This window comes from Saccopteryx leptura, chromosome 1, assembly GCF_036850995.1.
Source record: "Saccopteryx leptura isolate mSacLep1 chromosome 1, mSacLep1_pri_phased_curated, whole genome shotgun sequence".
In the NCBI taxonomy this organism is placed as follows: Eukaryota; Metazoa; Chordata; class Mammalia; order Chiroptera; family Emballonuridae; genus Saccopteryx; species Saccopteryx leptura.
This window is the reverse complement of record NC_089503.1, coordinates 363,817,542-363,837,431: the sequence shown is the minus strand read 5'-3', so window position 1 is coordinate 363,837,431 and position 19,890 is coordinate 363,817,542. Positions and strand designations below refer to the sequence as shown.

The window sequence follows — 19,890 nt, the reverse complement described above, 5'->3', positions numbered from 1 at the left end:
CCACCCTCTTGTCCATGTCTCTGAGTCTCATTTTTATGTTCCACCTATGTTTGGAATCATATAGTTCTTAGTTTTTTCTGATTTACTTATTTCACTCAGTATAATGTTATCAAGTTCCACCCATGTTGTTGTAAATGATCCGATGTCATCGTTTCTTATGGCTGAGTAAGTATTCCATAGTATATATGTACCAAAGCTTTTTAATCTACTCGTCCACTGATGGACACTTGGTCAGCCACACTTCTTGATTGAATTTCTGAGCAACTATTTTTCACTTTTTCATTGGTGATGACCGTTGCTTATAAAAAAAACTCTTTGAGCTTTTAATGATCTGTTTATATAATAGAACTTGACCATATCTTATAGCTTAGTTGAAGAACATTAACTTGATTAATGTAAGATTTTCATTTTAAAAACACAATTTTACGTAGTCAGTAGTCATAGTTCTTAAGTAAATTAAGCATCCTTGCAGTTTTATGCAAAGTATTAACTTACCTAGAATATTTTTCCTTAAATAATACAAGGATGAACTTGAGCATACACTGTTATGTTTTAGTGAATTCATGTTGAAAATACATTTTTCTATGCTTCAAGATGGTATTTGTTGACTCTGAACACTCTTTGGACTGTCTGGTTTATGGGCCTAGGACATGGTTGTATCTATTTTGTTTGTGTTTTTGTTTGGGAATGGATAGGGTATAGGCATTAAGCATAATTGGTATCTATAGGTTATACCAATTACACAGATTTTAAAAGCCTTCTTAAAAATTGAAAGATAAATAATTTGTTAAAATTAAACCTGAAAGTTCACCGATGATGTGAAAGTATAGATGATTGAAGTAGCATCAAACTATAGAATAGGCACTAGATAAAACAATGATTGAACTTCATCTTAAAACTCTGCCTGCCTGTTGTTTCTTCAGCCTGTTAATGAAGTTATGGCTTGTTGCTGTGGACATCATCCCCAAGATGTACATAATATAATTCTGTGCAAAGTACTGAAAATAGGAAAGAATTCTGTACTACTACTGGTAGAACTGATTGAGGCAAAGGAAACCATTTTTAATTTTTGCAACCCAGTGTCAAGCTAGTCCTTGTAATTCAAAACTGCACTTTAGCCTTAGGCCTTGTATGCAATGATGATTATTTTTTAAATTTAAAAAATTGTATTTACTTAGCATTCAGAATGTCAACAAAACAGCCACTACCTTTTTATTGCAATTAGAGTGGTATTCAGTTAACAGAACAATTTTGTATAAGCTGCATCAGAGATAACGAAAGATGAAAACACTACCATTCCCAGGTATAACTAATTTGGGCTCTGCACCAAGAAGAACCTGCTTTAAATTTCCATGCCAATGTACAACCCACATACTGTACCAGGCAAGGTTAGTGGCTATTGAAAAGAACACCAGGACAGGGCTCTCCAAAGGCACATTCAGTAGTATTAACTATGCAAAAAAAAGACACTGCACAGTTTAAAAACAATCTTAACCTTACATTTCAATTTATTTCCTTTGAAAGGATTGAGTTGTATACAGGGGAATTAAGTACCAGAAACAACTTATTCATCATCTTTATCTTCATCCTCCTCCCCTTTGTCTTCATCTTCTTCATCTTATCTTTCTCGACTTCCTCCTTTTCTTGCTTTGTTCAGCCTCCCCTTTTCCACACCGGCTTGCTTTTACCTTGGTGTGCAGCAGCTCTTTCCCGTGTTCTCTCGGTTCCGCAGCCGTGTGTCCCTCAGGCTGCTCGGCACCTTTAGCGGTGCCACTCCACCTCTCCCAGCTTGTTTCCAACGTCACCAGTGGGCAGGCTGGGACGCTCTCCTTTGGGTTTGGGGGGAAATTTAGGGTAAAACAAGAATCCTTGAACTTTTTTGTTTTTCCTTTAGGAGGGATATAAGTTTTCATTTCTCTTTCATAACAGGCCATGTCAGCCTTTGCCATTGTCTTCAATTTTTCTCTTTAGTAGACATGGTCTTCTACCTCTCCGAGCACTTATTAAGAAAACAAGGTGACTGAGCATCTGAGTGCCTGTGCTCTTCCTGGCAAATTGACACAAAGAAAGCACATGTTGTTTTTGCCTCTTCTTAGGATCACCCTTATTCACATTTAATTGCCTTTCCCGGTGAGCACAGAGCCAGCCGCCCAGGGCCGTCCAGTCTGCCCTTGCACTGGAGCCGTCTGTGTCTCTGGAGCTCAGTGTCCTGCATGGCTGTCACAGATGAATTGTTTAAGCTAGTTAAGACAGGCCGCTTTTGGCTGGCCTTGACTTTGAATTATAATAACAGGAAGTTTAGGTATTATATCATTGTACCTAATGTTTTAAGACTTGATTTGTTTTTCTCCAAATTGTAACTTTAATGTTTTATTTTCCTAAAACATTGCTTGAAATACTTGAAGTAGCAATATGTAACAGTGTAGAAAAAGCAGTAGTATTTTTGCTGCAATGACAAATGATAACTTGTATTAACCAATTTTGCAGCAAAGGAATATAAAGGATCTATAGTGATTTTTATTTTTAAACAATTATATATCTTAATTTTTAAATGTATATTTTAGTTCTTACATATTTCTAGAGAAACAGATATGTCCATTTGATTTGTATTTAGTTATTTAAACCTTTATTCAGTCAGTTTTAGCGATATACAGGGTGGGGCAAAAGTAGGTTTACAGTTGTTTAGAAACTAATACAAGAATAAACTTTTATATATTCACAACTGTAAACATACTTTTGCCTTACCTGGTGTGTGTGTGTATGCTTGCATAAATGTATTTAAAGTAATAAGCCAAAAAGCCAAACATTAGGTTGCTGATAAACCATGGTTGAAATTTTAAGTGACTTTTGAAATATCTAGTTAGTCATGTAATTTTTATAAAGCCTTAGGTCTGTCATTATGAAATCATATAAGACATCAGGTGAGTTTGTGCCATGCCTACACATTGTTAATTATATCCTGTGGTCTTTATAGAGATGAATGCATATGATTTTTAAGTTACAGGAGAATTTTATCTGGCACCAGAATTTTAAGATTATTTTATACAAGTGAAACTTTGGAGTTTATTTGCTAGATCTAAATAAAACATTAGCTTTTTTAAATTTAGTTTCCTATTTCCTCCACAGTTAAAAGACCTATTCCAAATTTTTAAAATACAGAACTAAAATTGAATTGTCTATTTCATTTTTATTTTTTTCTTGACTTAAGTAATATAATTTGATAATTATTAAAAAGCAAAAAATACCAAAAAAAAAGCAAAAAATAAATCTAAAGGGAAAGTAGTGTACTACTAATGAATTGTAATTAGTAAGCTTGGGTATAGAAGAAGTTATTGATAATGTTTGAGAGAATACATAAATTGTAGCACAATACCTTCTTCAGAAACTCATTTGCATTTATTGATTCTGCCTTACAGAATGTGACAGTGATGACAACCTGGCTATAAAAAGTACTCCAATAGAAGAAGGATTCAGATCTGCAGAAGGTAACCAAAAGGAATAATTAATCCTTTCCCTACTTGAATATATCTTGTATGTTTTCCCCCTCACCTGTTCATTGCCCCTACTCTCTCCTACCCCTGAGGTTAAAAAAAATTGTTTTCTTGTTCAAAGGATAGTTTGTATTTTCTCATGTAGATGATTTAGAGATAATACTAATTTAGGAGGCTGGAAAAAGAATCAGCCATTTATGGCCCTTAGACTAAATCCAGTCCACTGTCTGATTTTGTAAATAGTTTTATTAGAATACTTCCCTGTCCTGGCCAATAGACTCAGCAGTAGAGCATTGGCTAGGCATGTGGAAGTCCCAGGTTTGATTCCTGGCCAGGGCACACAGGAGAGGCACCCATCTGCTTCTCCACCCTTCCCCCTTTCCTTTCTCTCTGTCTCTTCTTCCCCTTCCACAGCCAAGGTTCCATTGAAGCAAAGTTGGCCGGGGTGCTGAGGATGGCTCCATGGCTCTGGTTGCAACAGAGCAACGCCCCAGAAGAACAGAGCATCACCCCCTCGTGGGCATGCGGGAATCTGTCTCTCTGCCTCCCTGCTTCTCACTTGGGGGGGGGGGGGGGAGAACACACTCCTGTTTAAATATTGACTGTGCTGTTGCTTTTACATTAAGAGCAAGGATGAGTGGTTGTAACACAAACAGTATAGATTATGTCCCCCTGAAGTCTAAATTAATGACTTTAGAACCTTTGCAGAAAAAGTTTGCTAACCCCAGGGCTTGGAGAAGATTGTAATTTCCTAATTTTTACTTATTTTGAGTAGTATTAAATATTTAAAGTTACACAGTAGAACTAAGAAAGCAAGCACATGTATCTAAATATTGATGGGCTGTTTCTATAAATTGAAACAATTTTTCCTCTTTTCAAAGGAAAAACTACTTATTTCCTTCTACAGGTTAAAGAATTTTTTGTATTACCTTACAATAAATAATTTACTGACTATACCACTATTCAGCTGTGTCATGTGCCCATTTTTTTTTACTTTGGTTTTTCCAGAAAATACTCCTTTTAAATAATCATGGGAAAATAATGAAACATTGGATTTTAGAAAACAGTAAGTTGAAACTGTTATATCAGCATCTTTGTCATAAAGGAAATAGTAGGAGTGAGATGTAGAGACCAGGAAGTAAGGAGGGAAATGTGGCTAAACGGGCCCAAACAGAATGGCCTAACTGGTTTGTTTTCTGTGCATTTGTTCGATTTCTCATATAATGGAATTAGTGTGACTAAGAGCAGACTAGAACTTTATACTACCTGCTCACAAAAATTAGGGGATATTGTATCGCTTTATTTTCATTTTGAAATATCTCTTAAGTTTTTGTGAGCAGTGTAGTAGGTGTTTGGGAATTTGAGTCTGGTAGTGGAACTGATTCATCCGGTCGATAAAGTAGAAGACCCTGATCTTTCTTCCATATAGCCAGAATTCACAGGTTCAACAAAGTTGGCAGTAAATCTATAGCCTGATTGGAAGCAAGCTTTTTTGCCAGTTCTCCCCAACATGATCTTCCAAGGTCTAGCTCAGTGCTTAGCAGCCAGATGATGAGTTAACAAATCAGAGAACTTTTATAAGTTTTAAACAAGACTGCCAACTAAGTTGTTTATCAAGACCACTAAGTAGTTGAGACTTTGCAGCCTTTATTTGCCACCCATGACTAATCCTATGGAAAATGCCAGGCAAAATTATAACTTTAAATAACCACTTTTGGGGAGACCTCACAGTTTTGAGGGCTCCTAGCTAGTCTAGAAATCAGATGTATATCACTGAATATGTATCAGAATTTCTAGCATTTTATTATCTATGTAATACATTTCATGGTTTGGAGATTTTGAGAGGTTTTACATTTTTGTGAATCTTTAGTTTAGAAAAAGGATTACTGTTAAAGGATGAAAGAGAAGGTACTTTAAACTTTTAAGTAATTGTCATATGAGGTATGGACATAATAATTTAATTCCAAGAAAAATCAAAAGGGTATTGTTAAGTGTAGTGTTGCCTTTCATTTCCTGATGCTATCAATAGGTAGGTAGGTAGGTAGGTAAAGAGATATAGATAAACACAGTGTTCCATGTGCGTTAAGGAATTGGTTTCTCTGCACTTTTCTCTAATACCCTTTATTTTCTCCCTCCTTTTCACCCAACAAGAACTAGCTCAAATGTCATCTCTTAGGTTGAATTATATTGGTCATTTTTATAGGCAATTTTGTATGATCATTGCCTTGCCTAGATTTTCCATCTTTAGAGAGAGTTAACACCTGCCTCTAGGCTCCCTCTGTACAATACCAAGTGGCCTTAAAAAATATTTCTGTCTGTGTCTGTTATATCCATTGACCCGTGAGCTCCTCAAAGAGTAGGGTCATGTCTTATTTATCGTTATATCAACAGCATCTAACACAGTGTTTGGCACTAAATCAGGGGTCCCCAAACGTTTTACACAGGGGCCGTTCACTGTCCCTCAGACCGTTGGAGGGCCAGACTATAAAAAAAAACTATGAACAAATCCCTATGCACACTGCACATATCTTATTTTAAAGTAAAAAAACAAAATGAGAACAAATACAATATTTAAAATAAAGAACAAGTAAATTTAAATCAACAAACTGACCAGTATTTCAATGGGAACTATGCTCCTCTCACCGACTACCAATGAAAGAGGTGCCCCTTCTGGAAATGCGGTGGGGGCCGGATAAATGGCCTCGGGGCCGCATGCAGCCCGCGGGCCATAGTTTGGGGACCCCTGCACTAAATGATTGGTTATTGAATGAGCATATAACAAACTTAAAACATGTAAGAGCTACCAGGATCTATCTATCTGTGATTGGATAAGGGAAATTAAGACAGAGGCCATTTGGTTGAGAGAATATTAGGTAATTTTGTTGATTCTACCATGAAAGCAAAGTAATGTTCTAGTCCAGATCTAATAACAAAACTCAAAAAAGTTAAATTCTCAAGTCTCTCCTCCTTCCCTTCCTAACACAATACTGTAATTGCCTGACAAATGGTAGTAGAAGTCAGCATAAATTTGCATGTGGCTTTTTTTGCCTGAGGATAGGTAGGTTCCCTTCCTTATCCCCTCGCCATGCGCCCCCTGCCATGATTTGACACATTCTTTGTTGTACTCTATAGACCAGTATCCATGTCTGACTACCCAGCCCAGTCATAAAGATCCTAATTTTGTATACCAGATGGGAAATAGAAGTCAAATAGTGTGATAGTAAAGACTGCAGATTTCGGATTTGGACTACCTGGGTTAAAACTCAGCTCTGCCACTTATAAGTTATGTAGTATTGGACAAGTCATTTAACTTCACTGTGTTTTGTTTTTTTCATTTTAAAAATGGAAATACTGGGCCTGACAAGGTGGTAGCACTGTGGATAGAGTGTTGGCCTGGAATGCTAAGGACCCAGGTTTGAAGCCCAGAGATTGCTGGCTTGAGTGGGGGCTCATTCAGCTTGAGTGGGGGGTCCCTAGCTTGAGTGTGGGACCATAGACATGATCCCGTGGTTGCTGGCTTGAGCCCAAAGGTCACTGGCTTGAAGCCCTAGGTTGCTGGCTTGAGCACAGTGTCACTGGTTTGAGCAAGGGGTCAATGGCTTGGCTGAAGCCCCCCCATCAAGGCACATATGAGAAGCAATCAATGAACAACTAAAGTGATGCAACTACGAGTTGATGCTTCTCATCGCGCTATCTCTCTCTTTCTCTCTCTCTCTCTCACACACACACACAAAAAAAAACCCCAAAAGGATGGGAATACTGGTATACCTACTTTAGCGTATAACATGACACATAGTATTGGTTGCTGCTGCTGTTACTGTGATTTTAATCATTATCATTACTCACTGTTACCTGCATCTTATAATATAAACAGTAAAATTCCATACTGTGGCCAGTTTAAAGACCAAAGGATAAGAGCCTAATGTATTCATTTTTAATTCAGTTAATGTTTTTGAAAATGTAATGTTTTATAACTGCTCTTAATTTTAACAACTAGTGAAAGCCAGAATATTCTTTTCATTTTACATAAAAAATTAGTTCTCTAAACCAGCAATTTTCAACCATTTTCATCTCTGGCACATACAAACTAATTACTAAAATTATGTGCTCCACCTCCCTGGCCAGGCAGTTCAGTTGGTCAGAGTATCCTCCCAATATGCCAAGGTTGCAGGTTTGATCTCGGGGCACATACAACAATCAACCAATGAATGCAGAAATAAGTGGAGCAACAAAGGATGTTTCTCTCTTCTTTCCTCTTTGAAATCAATAAATTTAAAAAATTTTAAATGCTGTGACACACCAGGAATAGGCTTTTGCCTACTTAACAAAATAATAGGTATACATTTTATTTGTTGATTTTAGAGAGAGGGGAAGAGCGTGGGGAGATAGTGTTGTATCGGAACAGCGAGAAACAGAAGTCCTGCCACACAATCAAGAAGCCAAATTAAGGAGTCTTTAATTAATGCCAGTGTGACCACATGGAGACCACATTGATCTTTCAAATCAATGTGGTGGCGAACACAGTTTGGTGCTAGCTTTTAAAGACAGTTACACACTGATTGAGGAATGGGGAGGAGAGGAAGCATAGCAGTAGGACAAAGCAGTGAAACAAGCTTATAATGTTTATCTATAGTGTTAATTCAGGGAGAAACAGTCTGAGAATACCTGCAGCCTTGGAAAGCTAGCCAAAGGCCACAGTCTGGAAGACCAGCCTCAAGGCCAGGAATAGGGAGTATTCAGAAAAAGTAATTTCTGCTAAGAGTCTCTTTGTTTTAGAGAAAGTAAGTTCTGCTAAAAATTATTCATGCTAAGAGCCTTTTCTATATTTCAATAGAAACATCGGTTTATTGTTCCACTTATTTATGCATTCATTGGTTGATTCTTGTATGTGCCTTGAATGGGGATCGAACCTGCAACCTTGGCATATTGGGACAACACACTAACCAACTGAACTTCCCAGCTGGGGCTTACTTTAAATAATTTGTCTTCGGTTTCACAGCCTCAAAATGATTGGGGCATAATTTGTATGTAGGTCTTCTAACTCCTCTATTAGTGGATTATTTCTTATTGCCATAATTACCTTTCTTTCAAAGAGAATGAAATGAAGCAGAGACAGAGGAGGGTAAGAGAAACATAGACTCGGCCATAAAAAAAAGAAAAAGACATACTTTCCACAAGTGTTTTCAATTTGTTCATATATCTTGGAGTTACTGTTTAATACTGTTTTGTTTCAACCTTAAGATTCCCTTTGTTTATTTTAGGGTAGGTCTATTAGTAACAAACCCCCTTAGCTTTTTTTTATCTGGGAATGTCTTCATTTCACCTCTATTCTTCAAGAATAGTGTTGCTGGATATTGACTTTTTTTTCCCCAGCACTTTTAATATGTTGTCTCTCTGACTTTTGGCCTCCATGATGTTTTATGAGAAATTGTTTTTAATCTTATTGAGGATGCTTTATATATGGGAAATTGCTTTCCTCTTGCTGCTTTTACTGGTTTTGGCTTTTGATAGTATGCCTGTATGGACCTCTGAGTTTCTCCTGCTTGGAGTTTGTGAGCTTCTTGTATGTATAGTTGTTCCTCGCCATATCACGGTTCGCTTGCGGTTCACTTTTTTTTTTTTTTTTTTTGTATTTTTCTGAAGCTGGAAACGGGGAGAGACAGTCAGACAGACTCCCGCATGCGCCTGACCGGGATCCACCCAGCACGCCCACAGGGGCAACGCTCTGCCCACCAGGGGGCGATGCTCTGCCCATCCTGGGTGTCGCTATGTTGCGACCAGAGCCACTCTAGCACCTGAGGCAGAGACCACAGAGCCATCCCATCCCCAGCGCCCGGGCCATCTTTGCTCCAATGGAGCCTTAGCTGTGGGAGGGGAAGAGAGAGACAGAGAGGAAGGAGAAGGGGAGGGATGGAGAAGCAGATGGGCGCCACTCCTGTGTGCCCTGGCCGGGAATCGAACCCGGGACCTCCGCACGCCAGGCCGATGCTCTACCACTGAGCCAACCGGCCAGGGCCACAGTTCACTTTTTGAGGTTGCACTGTATCGTGGATTTTAAATTGTACATATCTAATTTTGTATCACAGATTTTGTGGTATATAGGTATTTTAATATATTTATTAGTAATTATTTTTGCAATAAAATAAGCATTTTCTAGCCTAAAAAATTGAAAACAATATAAAAAATATAAAGCCTTAAGAAATATATAAATACCATATTTCCCCATGTATAAGACGTTCCCATGTAAAAGATGCACCTTAATTTTGAGACCCGAAATTTGAAAAAAAGTATTATATAAAGTTATTAAACTCAAGTTTTATTCATCAGAAAATGCATACAACTCCTCATCACTGTGAAAACCCCAATCCATTAGCTTGTCCTTATCTGTGTCTGATGACAAATTACTGTCTTCAACAATAAGTGCAAAAACAAGTGCGAAAAAGCAGGAAATGCAAGAAAAAATCTACAACCACTGTATAAGACACACTCAATTTTTAGACCCCAAATTTTTCAGAAAAAAGTGTGTTTTTATACATGGGGAAATATGGTAATAAAATAAAAATAAAGTCACTACTTCGCAGACTTTCACCTATCGTGGGGGGTTCCAGAACCTAACCCCCACGATAGACAAGGGACCACTGTATAGATTTATGTCATCAAATTTGGGACATTTCTGGCCATTATTTATTTTATTATTTTTTTATTGAGAGGCAGGGAGGCAGAGACAGACTCCCACATGCCTCCTGACTGGAATCCACTGGGCAAGCTCCCTGCCAGGTGATGTTCTGCCTGCCGCTGCTCCATTGCTTGGCGGTCGGGCTATTTTAGCACCTGAAGCGAGGCCATGGAGCCATCCTCAGCACCCAGGGCCAACTTTGCCCAAACCTTCAAGCCATGGCTATGGGAGGAGAAGAGGGGTGGGGGGGTGAGGAAGGGGTGGAGGAGCAGATGGTCACTTCTCTTGTGTGCTCTTACTGGGAATTGAGCCCAGGGCTTCCACATGCTAGGCCAATGCTCTACCACTAAGTCAACTGGCCAGGGCCTTTGGCCATTATTGCCTAAATGTTCTTTTTGGCCCTTCTCCTTCTGGGATGCCAACCTTAGATAATTTTGTAGTACCTCACAGGTCCTTCAGGCTCTGCTTACCTTTCCTTTTTCTTTCTGCCAGATAAATTCTCTTTACTTCAAATTTGCTGATTATTTTTTTTCCTACTTAAATTTACTAAATTCCTACAATGAATTTCTCATTTTAGTTATACTTTTCAGCTCCAGAATTTCTATTTGGTGGCCTTTTATAATTTCTTTCTTGATACTCTCTTTTATACTTTGTTTACCTGGTTTCCTTAGTGCATGGTTTACTTTACCCTTAGACCTTATTTAAGATAGTTGGTTTAAAGTCTTTGTCTAGTAAGTTCGATGTCTAGCCTTCCTTAGGGGCAGTTTAACTCATTTTTTTCCTCATTAAATGTGCCATACTCTTCTGTTTCTTTGTATTCTTTGTGTTGTTATTGTTGAAAACTAAGTATGCAAATATAATGTAGTACCTTTGGAAATCAGATTCTATCTCTTATTGATTTTTCTGTTCTTGATTATTAAACGTTGCAGTTGTTACTTTACTTTTTCCAGTTGTTTTTGCAAAAACAATATTTCTAGTCATGGTTTGTCACTGAAGCCTCTGTTCCTTTAGCTCGTATGTTGACAGATTTCCTTGAATACCAGGAACTAATAAAAACCAATCTCTCCCAGTCTTTAGAGATTGCTTCTGAGCTGGGGCCCTCTACATTTAGCCAGGCTTGCACTGATCTCATCCTGTGGTGGAAGCTACGGGTCTTGTTAGGTGTTTTCTGAGCACTTACTCTGTCTGGGGCATGTGCCTGGTTTCCTAAATTCTTGACCGTGGGCCTTCAGCAGACTGAGTAACCCCTTGCTCGAGCCAGTGACCTTGGGTCCAAGCTGGTGAGCTTCGCCCAAACCAGATGAGCCCGCACTGCAGCTGGCGACCTCGGGGTCTCGAACCTGGGTCCTTCTGCATCCCAGTCCGATGCTCTATCCACTGTGTCACTGCCTGGTCAGGCTGGACATGTTTTTGAATGTCTTCATTTTTTGAAGAAATTTTTCTTCATGGCTTTTCCTTCTGGGTATTAGGCAGACTCAATATAATCTTTTGCCTCAGGTTGTGGATTTTTGTTTGCCTAACAATGTTGTTACACAGTGCCTGCAGCTTTTCTGCCCTGTTGGATTCTGAGCTAGGCAAAACGCCTTGAATCAATCTTTCAGGTAGCCCCAGACAGATCAGACACAAACACAGTAATTTGTGCTCCATCTGGAACCATGGACCTGCATCCCAATCTTGGACCATGGGCTGCTGTCAAGACTACTGCCAAGTCAGGGAGGTGGTGGAAAAGGGCAGATAAAACTGCCGCAAGGCTTTTCTACTGTTTTTATATTTTTCCTGATTCAGTATTTGTTTCATTGATGTGAACCTTTGGTTTCCAGACTTCTGACAAAGTTGTTTCTGATGGTTTCTGCTTGTGTTTCATTGTTTCTGTGGAGGGATGGATTTTTGGATCTGCCATTGTTTTGAATTGACTCTAAGACTGATTTTATTTCTTCTTTAATGTTTCATAGGATTCACTGGTACAGTTATCTTGGCCGGGAGTTTTCTTTCTAGGAATTCATCTGATAATAAATTCATTTTCTTTTACATATATAAACATATATAATAAATATCTATAGATATACATAATAAATACATATATATGCAGATTTTGTTTCATTTTGTGTCAGTTTTAGAATATTGTTTTTCAAGAAATTTGCCTATTTTAGCTAAACTGTCAAATGTACCAATATAGAATTGTGTATATCCTATTATATATTTTTATTTCTGTAGGATCTCTTTGCATTAGTATTTGTTTGCTCTAAAGATTACAATATATATTTATTGCTTTTTACATTATACTGAGTGCTACTATACTCCACTTTAACTAAAATGTAGAAATGTTCCAATGCAATAGGTCTGTTTACCTTCTCATTTCCTGTGGTATAGTTTTCATTGTAGTACATCTATATGTATTATAAACTCTGCAGGAAAATGTTATTTTTTGCTTTAAACAATGCTATAAATTTTAAGGAAAGAAGAAATATATGGTCTTTCATACATACTCACGTAGTTATTATTTCCAGTGACCTTCATTCTCGTCAGTAGATTAGATATTCATACTGCTCTTATTTTTCTTCTGCCTAAAGAACTTCCTTTCATTTTATATAATGCAGTTCTGCTAGTAATACATATGCTGATTTTGCTTATATGAAAACATCTTTATTTTTCCTTCAATCTTGAATATTTTCTCTGGCTTTAGGATTCTAATAGACTAATATTTTTCCATTCAGCACTTTAACCCTTTGAGTAGTGAGTTTTTTTCATGCTCACTTACCACCGGGAGTGAGTTTTTTTTCCCAAAAAATGAAATTAGTTACAGTTTTATTAACTTAAAATTATGTTTGTTTGATAACCATTTTATGGAAACAAGAACAACATACATTTATTGCTCCAGCTCAGAGTTTAAAGACGTACATGTACGATCGTACTCGGGGTGGTCAGGAGGCATTGAGGACATACATGAACGTTCGTACATGTCGTGGGGTTGTCTTTTGGCCTCTGTTGTTTGCCATCATAAGTCACCCTGATTTGCATTATTGTTCCCATATATGTATTGTCATTTTCTTTCTTTTTGCTGCTTTCAGTATTTTCTCTTTGTCCAGGGATTTCAACAGTTTTTTTTTAAAGATTTAATTTATTCATTTTAGAGAGGAGAGAGAGAGAGAGAGAGAGAGAGAGAGAAGGGGGAAGAGCAGGAAGCATCTACTCCCATATGTGCCTTGACCAGGCAAGCCCAGGGTTTTGAACCAGTGACCTCAGCATTCCAGGTTGACGCTTTATTCGCTGCGCCACCACAGGTCAGGCCTTTCTCTCTCTTTTTTTAAGATTAGCAGTTTTTAATAATGTCCCTAGATGTGGATGTGGTGGTCTTTCTGTTTTGGAGTTTTCTTTGCTTGTATTTGTAAGTTTATAGGTTTCTCCCAACTTCAGACATTTTGTCATTGTTTCTTCATAATTTCTGCCACACTTTCTGTCTCCTCATTTTTTTTTTCTTTTGGAATTCCAATTGCAATGCGTTAGGCAGATTAAATACATATTTGTTCACTTTCTTTTTTCCCTTCTTCATTTTGGATAATTTCAACCTTCAAGCTTATTGACCCATTTTTTGCTACCTCCAATGTTAAACTCACCTAGTTTTTCCATTTCAAAAATTGTAATTTCAGTTCTAGGATTTCTATTTAGTTGTGTTTTTTTAATAGTTTTCATTTCTGTTTAGATTTTCTATTCATTTATACTTCAGTCTTTGAAAGTATAATTTTGCTAGAATCCTTCTTTGCTAATTCCAGCAGCTTGATTGTCTTAGGGGTTAGTTTCTATTGACTGTATCCATCGTATTCGACAGCACAGGCATAGTCTGTATTCTTCAGTGTTTCAATGCCTTCAATCAACGTTTTACAGATTCATTTGGATATTAGCATGTAGTTTTGCTTTCTTCATCTCCAACACCTGTATAATCTATTTTATGTATATATCAATTCATTTATTTTTATAGTCATTTGATTTATATTTTTTGGATATTATAGGTAATATTTTTATGAACATTCTCATACATGTCTCTTGGTGCACATATGTCCACATTTCTGGGAACATATACTTACAAGTTGCTTATGGTCAACTTTAGTATGTAATGCCAAATTGTTTTTCTAAAGTAGTTTTGACTTCTTTTATTACAGTAGTGTATATGAGTTCCCATTGATCTACATCATCACTAGACATTGGATTTATTTAGTCTTTTATTTTAGCTAGTGATGGGTATGTACTTTTTTTGTGTATGTGGTTTTATTTGACATTTTTCTGATGAATAATATTTAATGACACTTTTGACACAATATTTTGTCAATGCCTTTTGAAATTTCTGGACAGTTTTCTTTTAGGTTACCTTTTTTTTTTTTTTTTTTTTTTGTATTTTTCTGAAGTTGGAAACGGGGAAACAGTCAGACTCCCGCATGCTCCTGACCAGGATCCACCCAGCATGCCCACCAGGGGGCAATGCTCTGCCCATATAGGGTGTCGCTCTGTTGCAACCAGAGCCATTCTAGTGCCTGAGGCAGAGGCCACAGAGCCATCCTCAGCACCCGGGCCAACTTTGCTCCAATGGAGCCTTGGCTGCGGGAGGGGAAGAGAGAGACAGAGAGGAAGGAGAGGGGGAGGGGTGGAGAAGCAGATGGGCGCTTCTCCTATGTGCCCTGTCCGGGAATTGAACCTGGGACTCCTGCACACCAGGCCGATGCTCTACCACTGAGCCAACCGGCCAGGGCAGGTTACCTTTTTATTGATTCTTCTGGGTTGACAAGTTTTCATTTCTTTCTGGGTACAAGTAACATGTACTACGTATATTTTCTCTAACACTATGGTTTGCCTTTTTACTCACTTAATAGTGTCTTTTGGTAAATAAAAATAATTTTAATACATTTTAAATTACCATTCTTTTTTATCCCATTAATTTTGAGAGGGGGGAGAGATGGAGAGAAAAAGGAAGGGGCAGAGAGAGAGGCATCACTCGTCTTTCATTTAGTTCCATTTAGTTGTGTACTCATTGATTGCTCTCATACATGCCCTGACCGGGGTCAAACCCGCGACCGTGGCTCACTGGGTCAATGCTTTATCTACTGAACCCCCAGGCCAGGGCCCCAAATTACCATTCTTTTCCATAATGTTTTTGACCCACTACCATTTATTAAATTAAAAGCCCATCTTTCCCCACTATTCGGCTTTACCACCTTTGTCATAAATCGAGTTTACGCATATTCATGGAAACTGTTTCTGAGCTGTCTGTGCTGTTCTTTTGGTCTAGACATCTGTTCTTGCACTAGTACCACACTCTTAATTACTGTAACTTCATAATGAGTTTTCATCTTTATAAATCTTTTCAAGAGCATCTTGGCTTTTCTTTGTATTTCTTCATCCATCTGAATTCATCGGAGGGCAGCTCACTGACTTAGAATCTAGGTTTAACTTGAAACACTGTATATGTCAGCTTGTAGTATTTTAAATTACAACATAGCACCACCATCCCAGCTCAGGAAGGTGCAGCCGCATCCTAGAGGGATTACTGGTTTTATGAGCCAAGTAGGCTTTGTGGGACTTCTAAACTGGATGGGATGAGATAAATCTGGAGAAGCTAGTCTAGTGAAGGCCAAGAAATTGATGCTTGATTCTGCCCTCCTGATCTTGAGCATCACTCTCAGGGAGCAAATGAGAGACCTGTGAACCCAGGAATGTATCTTGCTCACCATTCTACATATTTCTGTGCCTGGTATACGGTGGGCATTTAATGAGTATTTGTTAAATGAATGCATAGGTGCATATAATATAGGCTTTTCAGAAGATATTATATATAGCCATGACTTTTACTCTTTGCCTTTGATGCTTGAAAGCTTAAAACTAAAAATTTAATAGCCTGTGGATCTAACCATTTCATAGTTTTGCCTACTTTTGTTTTGTCTTATATGCCTTACCTCAAGTGCTTTTGGAAATAAGTGGAAGGTTTTTTTTAATGTTGAATTTAGTGATTACCTATCAGTGATTCTAGAAGTAGGTTGACAGTCTCTATCCTTAAATGGAAATAACTTCCCAAGTTCCTTAGCAAATCATTAAGTTCATATTTGTTATAACTCAGTTTTATAACTGAGTTATAACTCAGTGTTATAACTCAGGTTATATCCAGATTCTCATAATTGGAAGTATCCAGATTTTATGGAGAAGTTCCAAAGTTGTTATCCTAAGTCTCCATTTTGATTTTTGTTTACTTTTTAAAAAAACAGATGTAATTGATCAGGCTTATATAAATCACGTTTATTAGTTTTCTGTCCTACATATTAAAATTCTCTGTGTTTTAATGCAGATGTGGAATTAGAAGAAGCTATTAGAAGAAGCCTGGAGGAAATGTAATTAATGATGTTACCACACAGCATCAAGTAGCCTTGAGGATACTCAGGATATTGAATTTTTGAATTTGTTTTCTAAAAGGGGCCAGCAATCTACTAGTACAGATGTATTTGAAAACCTGCCTTTTTGCTTTCTTATGTTCAAAATTTTATATTTGCTCTGTATTTTTGTGCTCTTTTCAAAAATGTTCAAAGGACTAGAATACATGTTAATGCAAATGTATAATAACCATGTGTTCTAATAGAGGCATGACAGTTTTCCAGTTAACTTGGAATTCACATATTAAAAGAATTAAAAAATTAGACAAGCTCTTGACTATTGTTTATATGTTTCCCAAATAGCATTATTTCTTTATTTGTACACAGATGATTATTTTTTTTAGGAGAGAAAATGAATGAAGCTGTCATAGATTAGTTTTCTGAAAATTCTACTTCTCATGTGGCAGTAATAGATGTATATAATAACCTTTGAGATCTTTGTTTATGACTATTAGAAAGATAGAAACAGAAACTGATCTGGAAACAGATGGAAAATTTTATCAGCAGTGTTCTTTTTGGGTTTTACTCAGATCTATATTCCTGCTTTAATTAGAGCAGCACATTGCTGGAATGAAAAGAACACCCTAATTTCTTTGAAATAATTAAAAAAAGTTTTTCTGTTCCTTTTACCTATTTAGACCTTTCTGTGACTTGTATTACCTACTGTTTAAAGGGAATGGTATAAAAATATTTGCATAGCATTAAACTTATTTTTAATAATATTAGTCCTTTTTTATATTTGTATAAAAATAATGTTTAAAAATGTTTAAGGTTTACTCAGGAATAATCTTCTGTAACCTTTTAAAATTTTTATTTCATATGAAAGTATCTTCATTTCAGTTACTCATTAAATTGTTTTTTCAGTTTCCTATATTTGGTATTACATATTTTATTTTTAAATGTTGAGGACCCATTGTGCATAATTAAAAATATTACATAATTTGACTAAGAAGGGCTTGTCATACTATATGTATATACTTCATGTAATTTGACCAGAAATGTCATCCTCAACGTTTTGAGTAGTAATTGCTTATGAAACAAAATTTCCTATAATTTTTTTAAGAAGAGAATCACAGAATTTTGTTCTCCACAATTACTTATTTTAGTGTGAAATAGCATCGCTGTATTTTTTTATTTGTAGTCTTTTCCGTCCACATTGGAAATCAGTTTGTGTTTTTATTAAGATGTCATGTTTGTTCTACCTGCTTGTATTTTTTTTTAAGTGAACATTATAGCTTGAGAATTTACCACTCATTTTTCCAAAATGACCACATTTTGTACTTTTAATTTGTACACTAAAGTGATCAGATAAGGCCTAGGAGGTAGTCACTGAACCAGACCTTTTACACATCTGCAGGAGCCTGCGCATTAGTGAGGACCATAAAGGGCATTCCAGCAAGAAGCGTGGTTAAGCAGGTACAGGAAGAGGAAACACCACCTCCTTGCCAGAGGTGCTGCACACAGGTGTGATGTACACTGATGCTCTGTTAAGAAGCTTTGGAATGTATATGGTAGAGAGTAACTGAGGCTTTTCATCATGACCCTTAAAAAAGTAATCAAGTTGTTTAATATTTTAATTGTCATTGTGTTCCTACTTATTAAGCTGTTAAAATCCTTTAAACTTATTTTTTTAATTTGAATTTAATTTAGATACAAGGGGGACATGTAATCAATGGATAACATTACAGAACGTTATATGGATTCTAAACTACCAAAGTAAATGTTTCTACAATTGACAAAGTTGCTTATTTTGTTTCATCATTCATTCACTCTTAAAAGTATTTATTGAATATTTGCCATGTGCCAGCAACTTTTCTAAGCACTTGAGATATACCAGTGAGCAAAACAAAGCCCACTCTGAGAGGCACACATTGGAGGAGAGGAGGTTGAATACAGGGTTAGATAATGGATGTAAGTCTATCCAATGGTAAGTGTAAGGAAGGCATATAGGGAAAGGCAAGATAGTGGGAGGGGGAACGGTAGGGAGCTTGTTGTTTTTAATGGGGTCGTCTGGAAGGATCCTGACCAGATGAACTTGAGCAAAGACCTGAAGTTTTCCCAGTGAGCCATGCAAATATGTATGAGGAAGAGAGTGCCAAATGAAGGGTAAAAGCTCTAGAAGTCATCTTGATACATCCATGGAAAAGCAGGAAGGCTAGCTAGCTGCTGTGAGCTAGGAGAGGAATAGGTGAAGTCCCTGAGGCCTTTCTAAGGACCTTGGCTTTTACTCAAGTGGCCATTGAAGGTTTCTGAGAATATGTGATCTGCCTCATTTAAGTAGATCCTGATATTACTGCAGTAAGGACATACACGAGAGGTAGAAGCAGGAAGCCCAGACAGCCGGCCGAGTACAACAGTATCACCCAGGTAAGAATTGGTGGTGGTAGTGAAATTGAGATAATTTGGATATATTTTGAAGGTAGAACTGGAAGTATTTACTTAGAGATTTGGTTTAGTTTATAAGAAAAAAGTCTAGGCTGATTCCAAAGTTACTTGATAAGACTTTTAAACCATTCTCAAAATATCTTCAAATTTCAAGTTTGTGTCACGATACAACAATATATTTAATGTCAATAACCAAGAGGTTATTAGTGTTTAAATTGAGGTCTGAGGGATTTGGGTTCCAGTTTTAGGGGCCTCATCTCTGTTCAAGTATTTTAATGGTTTTGGCCTCAGATTAAAGGTTGTGATTCAGCTTTAAACTGTTATTACCTATTGTAATGCCAGTGGCCAAGGCCAGGCAGGTTCACATTGGATTCAAGCAGAGGGTAGAGAAACTGTGGAGCTGGAAAATGTCGGGCCATACAGGTGAGCAAGACAGGCGAGCAAATAAACAATAAGAGGGAAAGCTAATAAAGGAAAATCTGCTAATTGCAGTAAGGGCAAGGGAGCAAGGAAAACACTGCTGCTCAGGGGAAGCACCCTTAGCATTAGGTAGGCCAGGCACACGTGCCTCTGCCATGTGCTCACACACTAATCAAGCAAAGTGCTTGCCCTGGTACACCCATGAGCCCCACACCTATCATTTGATGTGTCCTGTGCATTCCCTCCTTGCAATATGGAGCGTTTAGCTATGAGAGGAGCAAATCACGTTTTAAGTATGTAGATAAATCTTTGTACTCCCTGCCCTACTCTACTTTCACTGAGCTTTCTAGTAACTGACCCAGTGGCCTACTGCATCTTTTTTTAAAAAATTTTATTTATTGATGTTGGTCAGATAAAATGTATTATGCTCACTTTGTTAAAGATGGCGCTGCCCACGTGAGGCTGTTGCCCAGGTGATATTAATGTTTGTCTCTGTGGGCTGTGGGCA

The 19,890-nt window shown here is 37.3% G+C and overlaps 1 protein-coding gene across 2 annotated transcripts in view; it reads left to right on the top strand.

The window, feature by feature from the left end:
- Nucleotides 1-18,307, top strand: part of ZNF451 (zinc finger protein 451) — a 90,341-nt gene extending 72,034 nt beyond the window's left edge. The window contains exons 14-15 of one of the 2 annotated variants that reach the window (XM_066359124.1): nt 3,417-3,485; nt 16,496-18,307. In XM_066359124.1, coding sequence (XP_066215221.1) covers nt 3,417-3,485; nt 16,496-16,542 — 116 coding nt within the window. In that variant the 3' untranslated portion in view covers nt 16,543-18,307. Of the gene's footprint in view, nt 1-3,416; nt 3,486-3,905; nt 4,441-16,495 lie in introns of those variants that run through there. The other variant, XM_066359125.1, reaches the window with a different exon arrangement.
- The last annotated feature ends 1,583 nt before the right edge of the window (nt 18,308-19,890 follow it).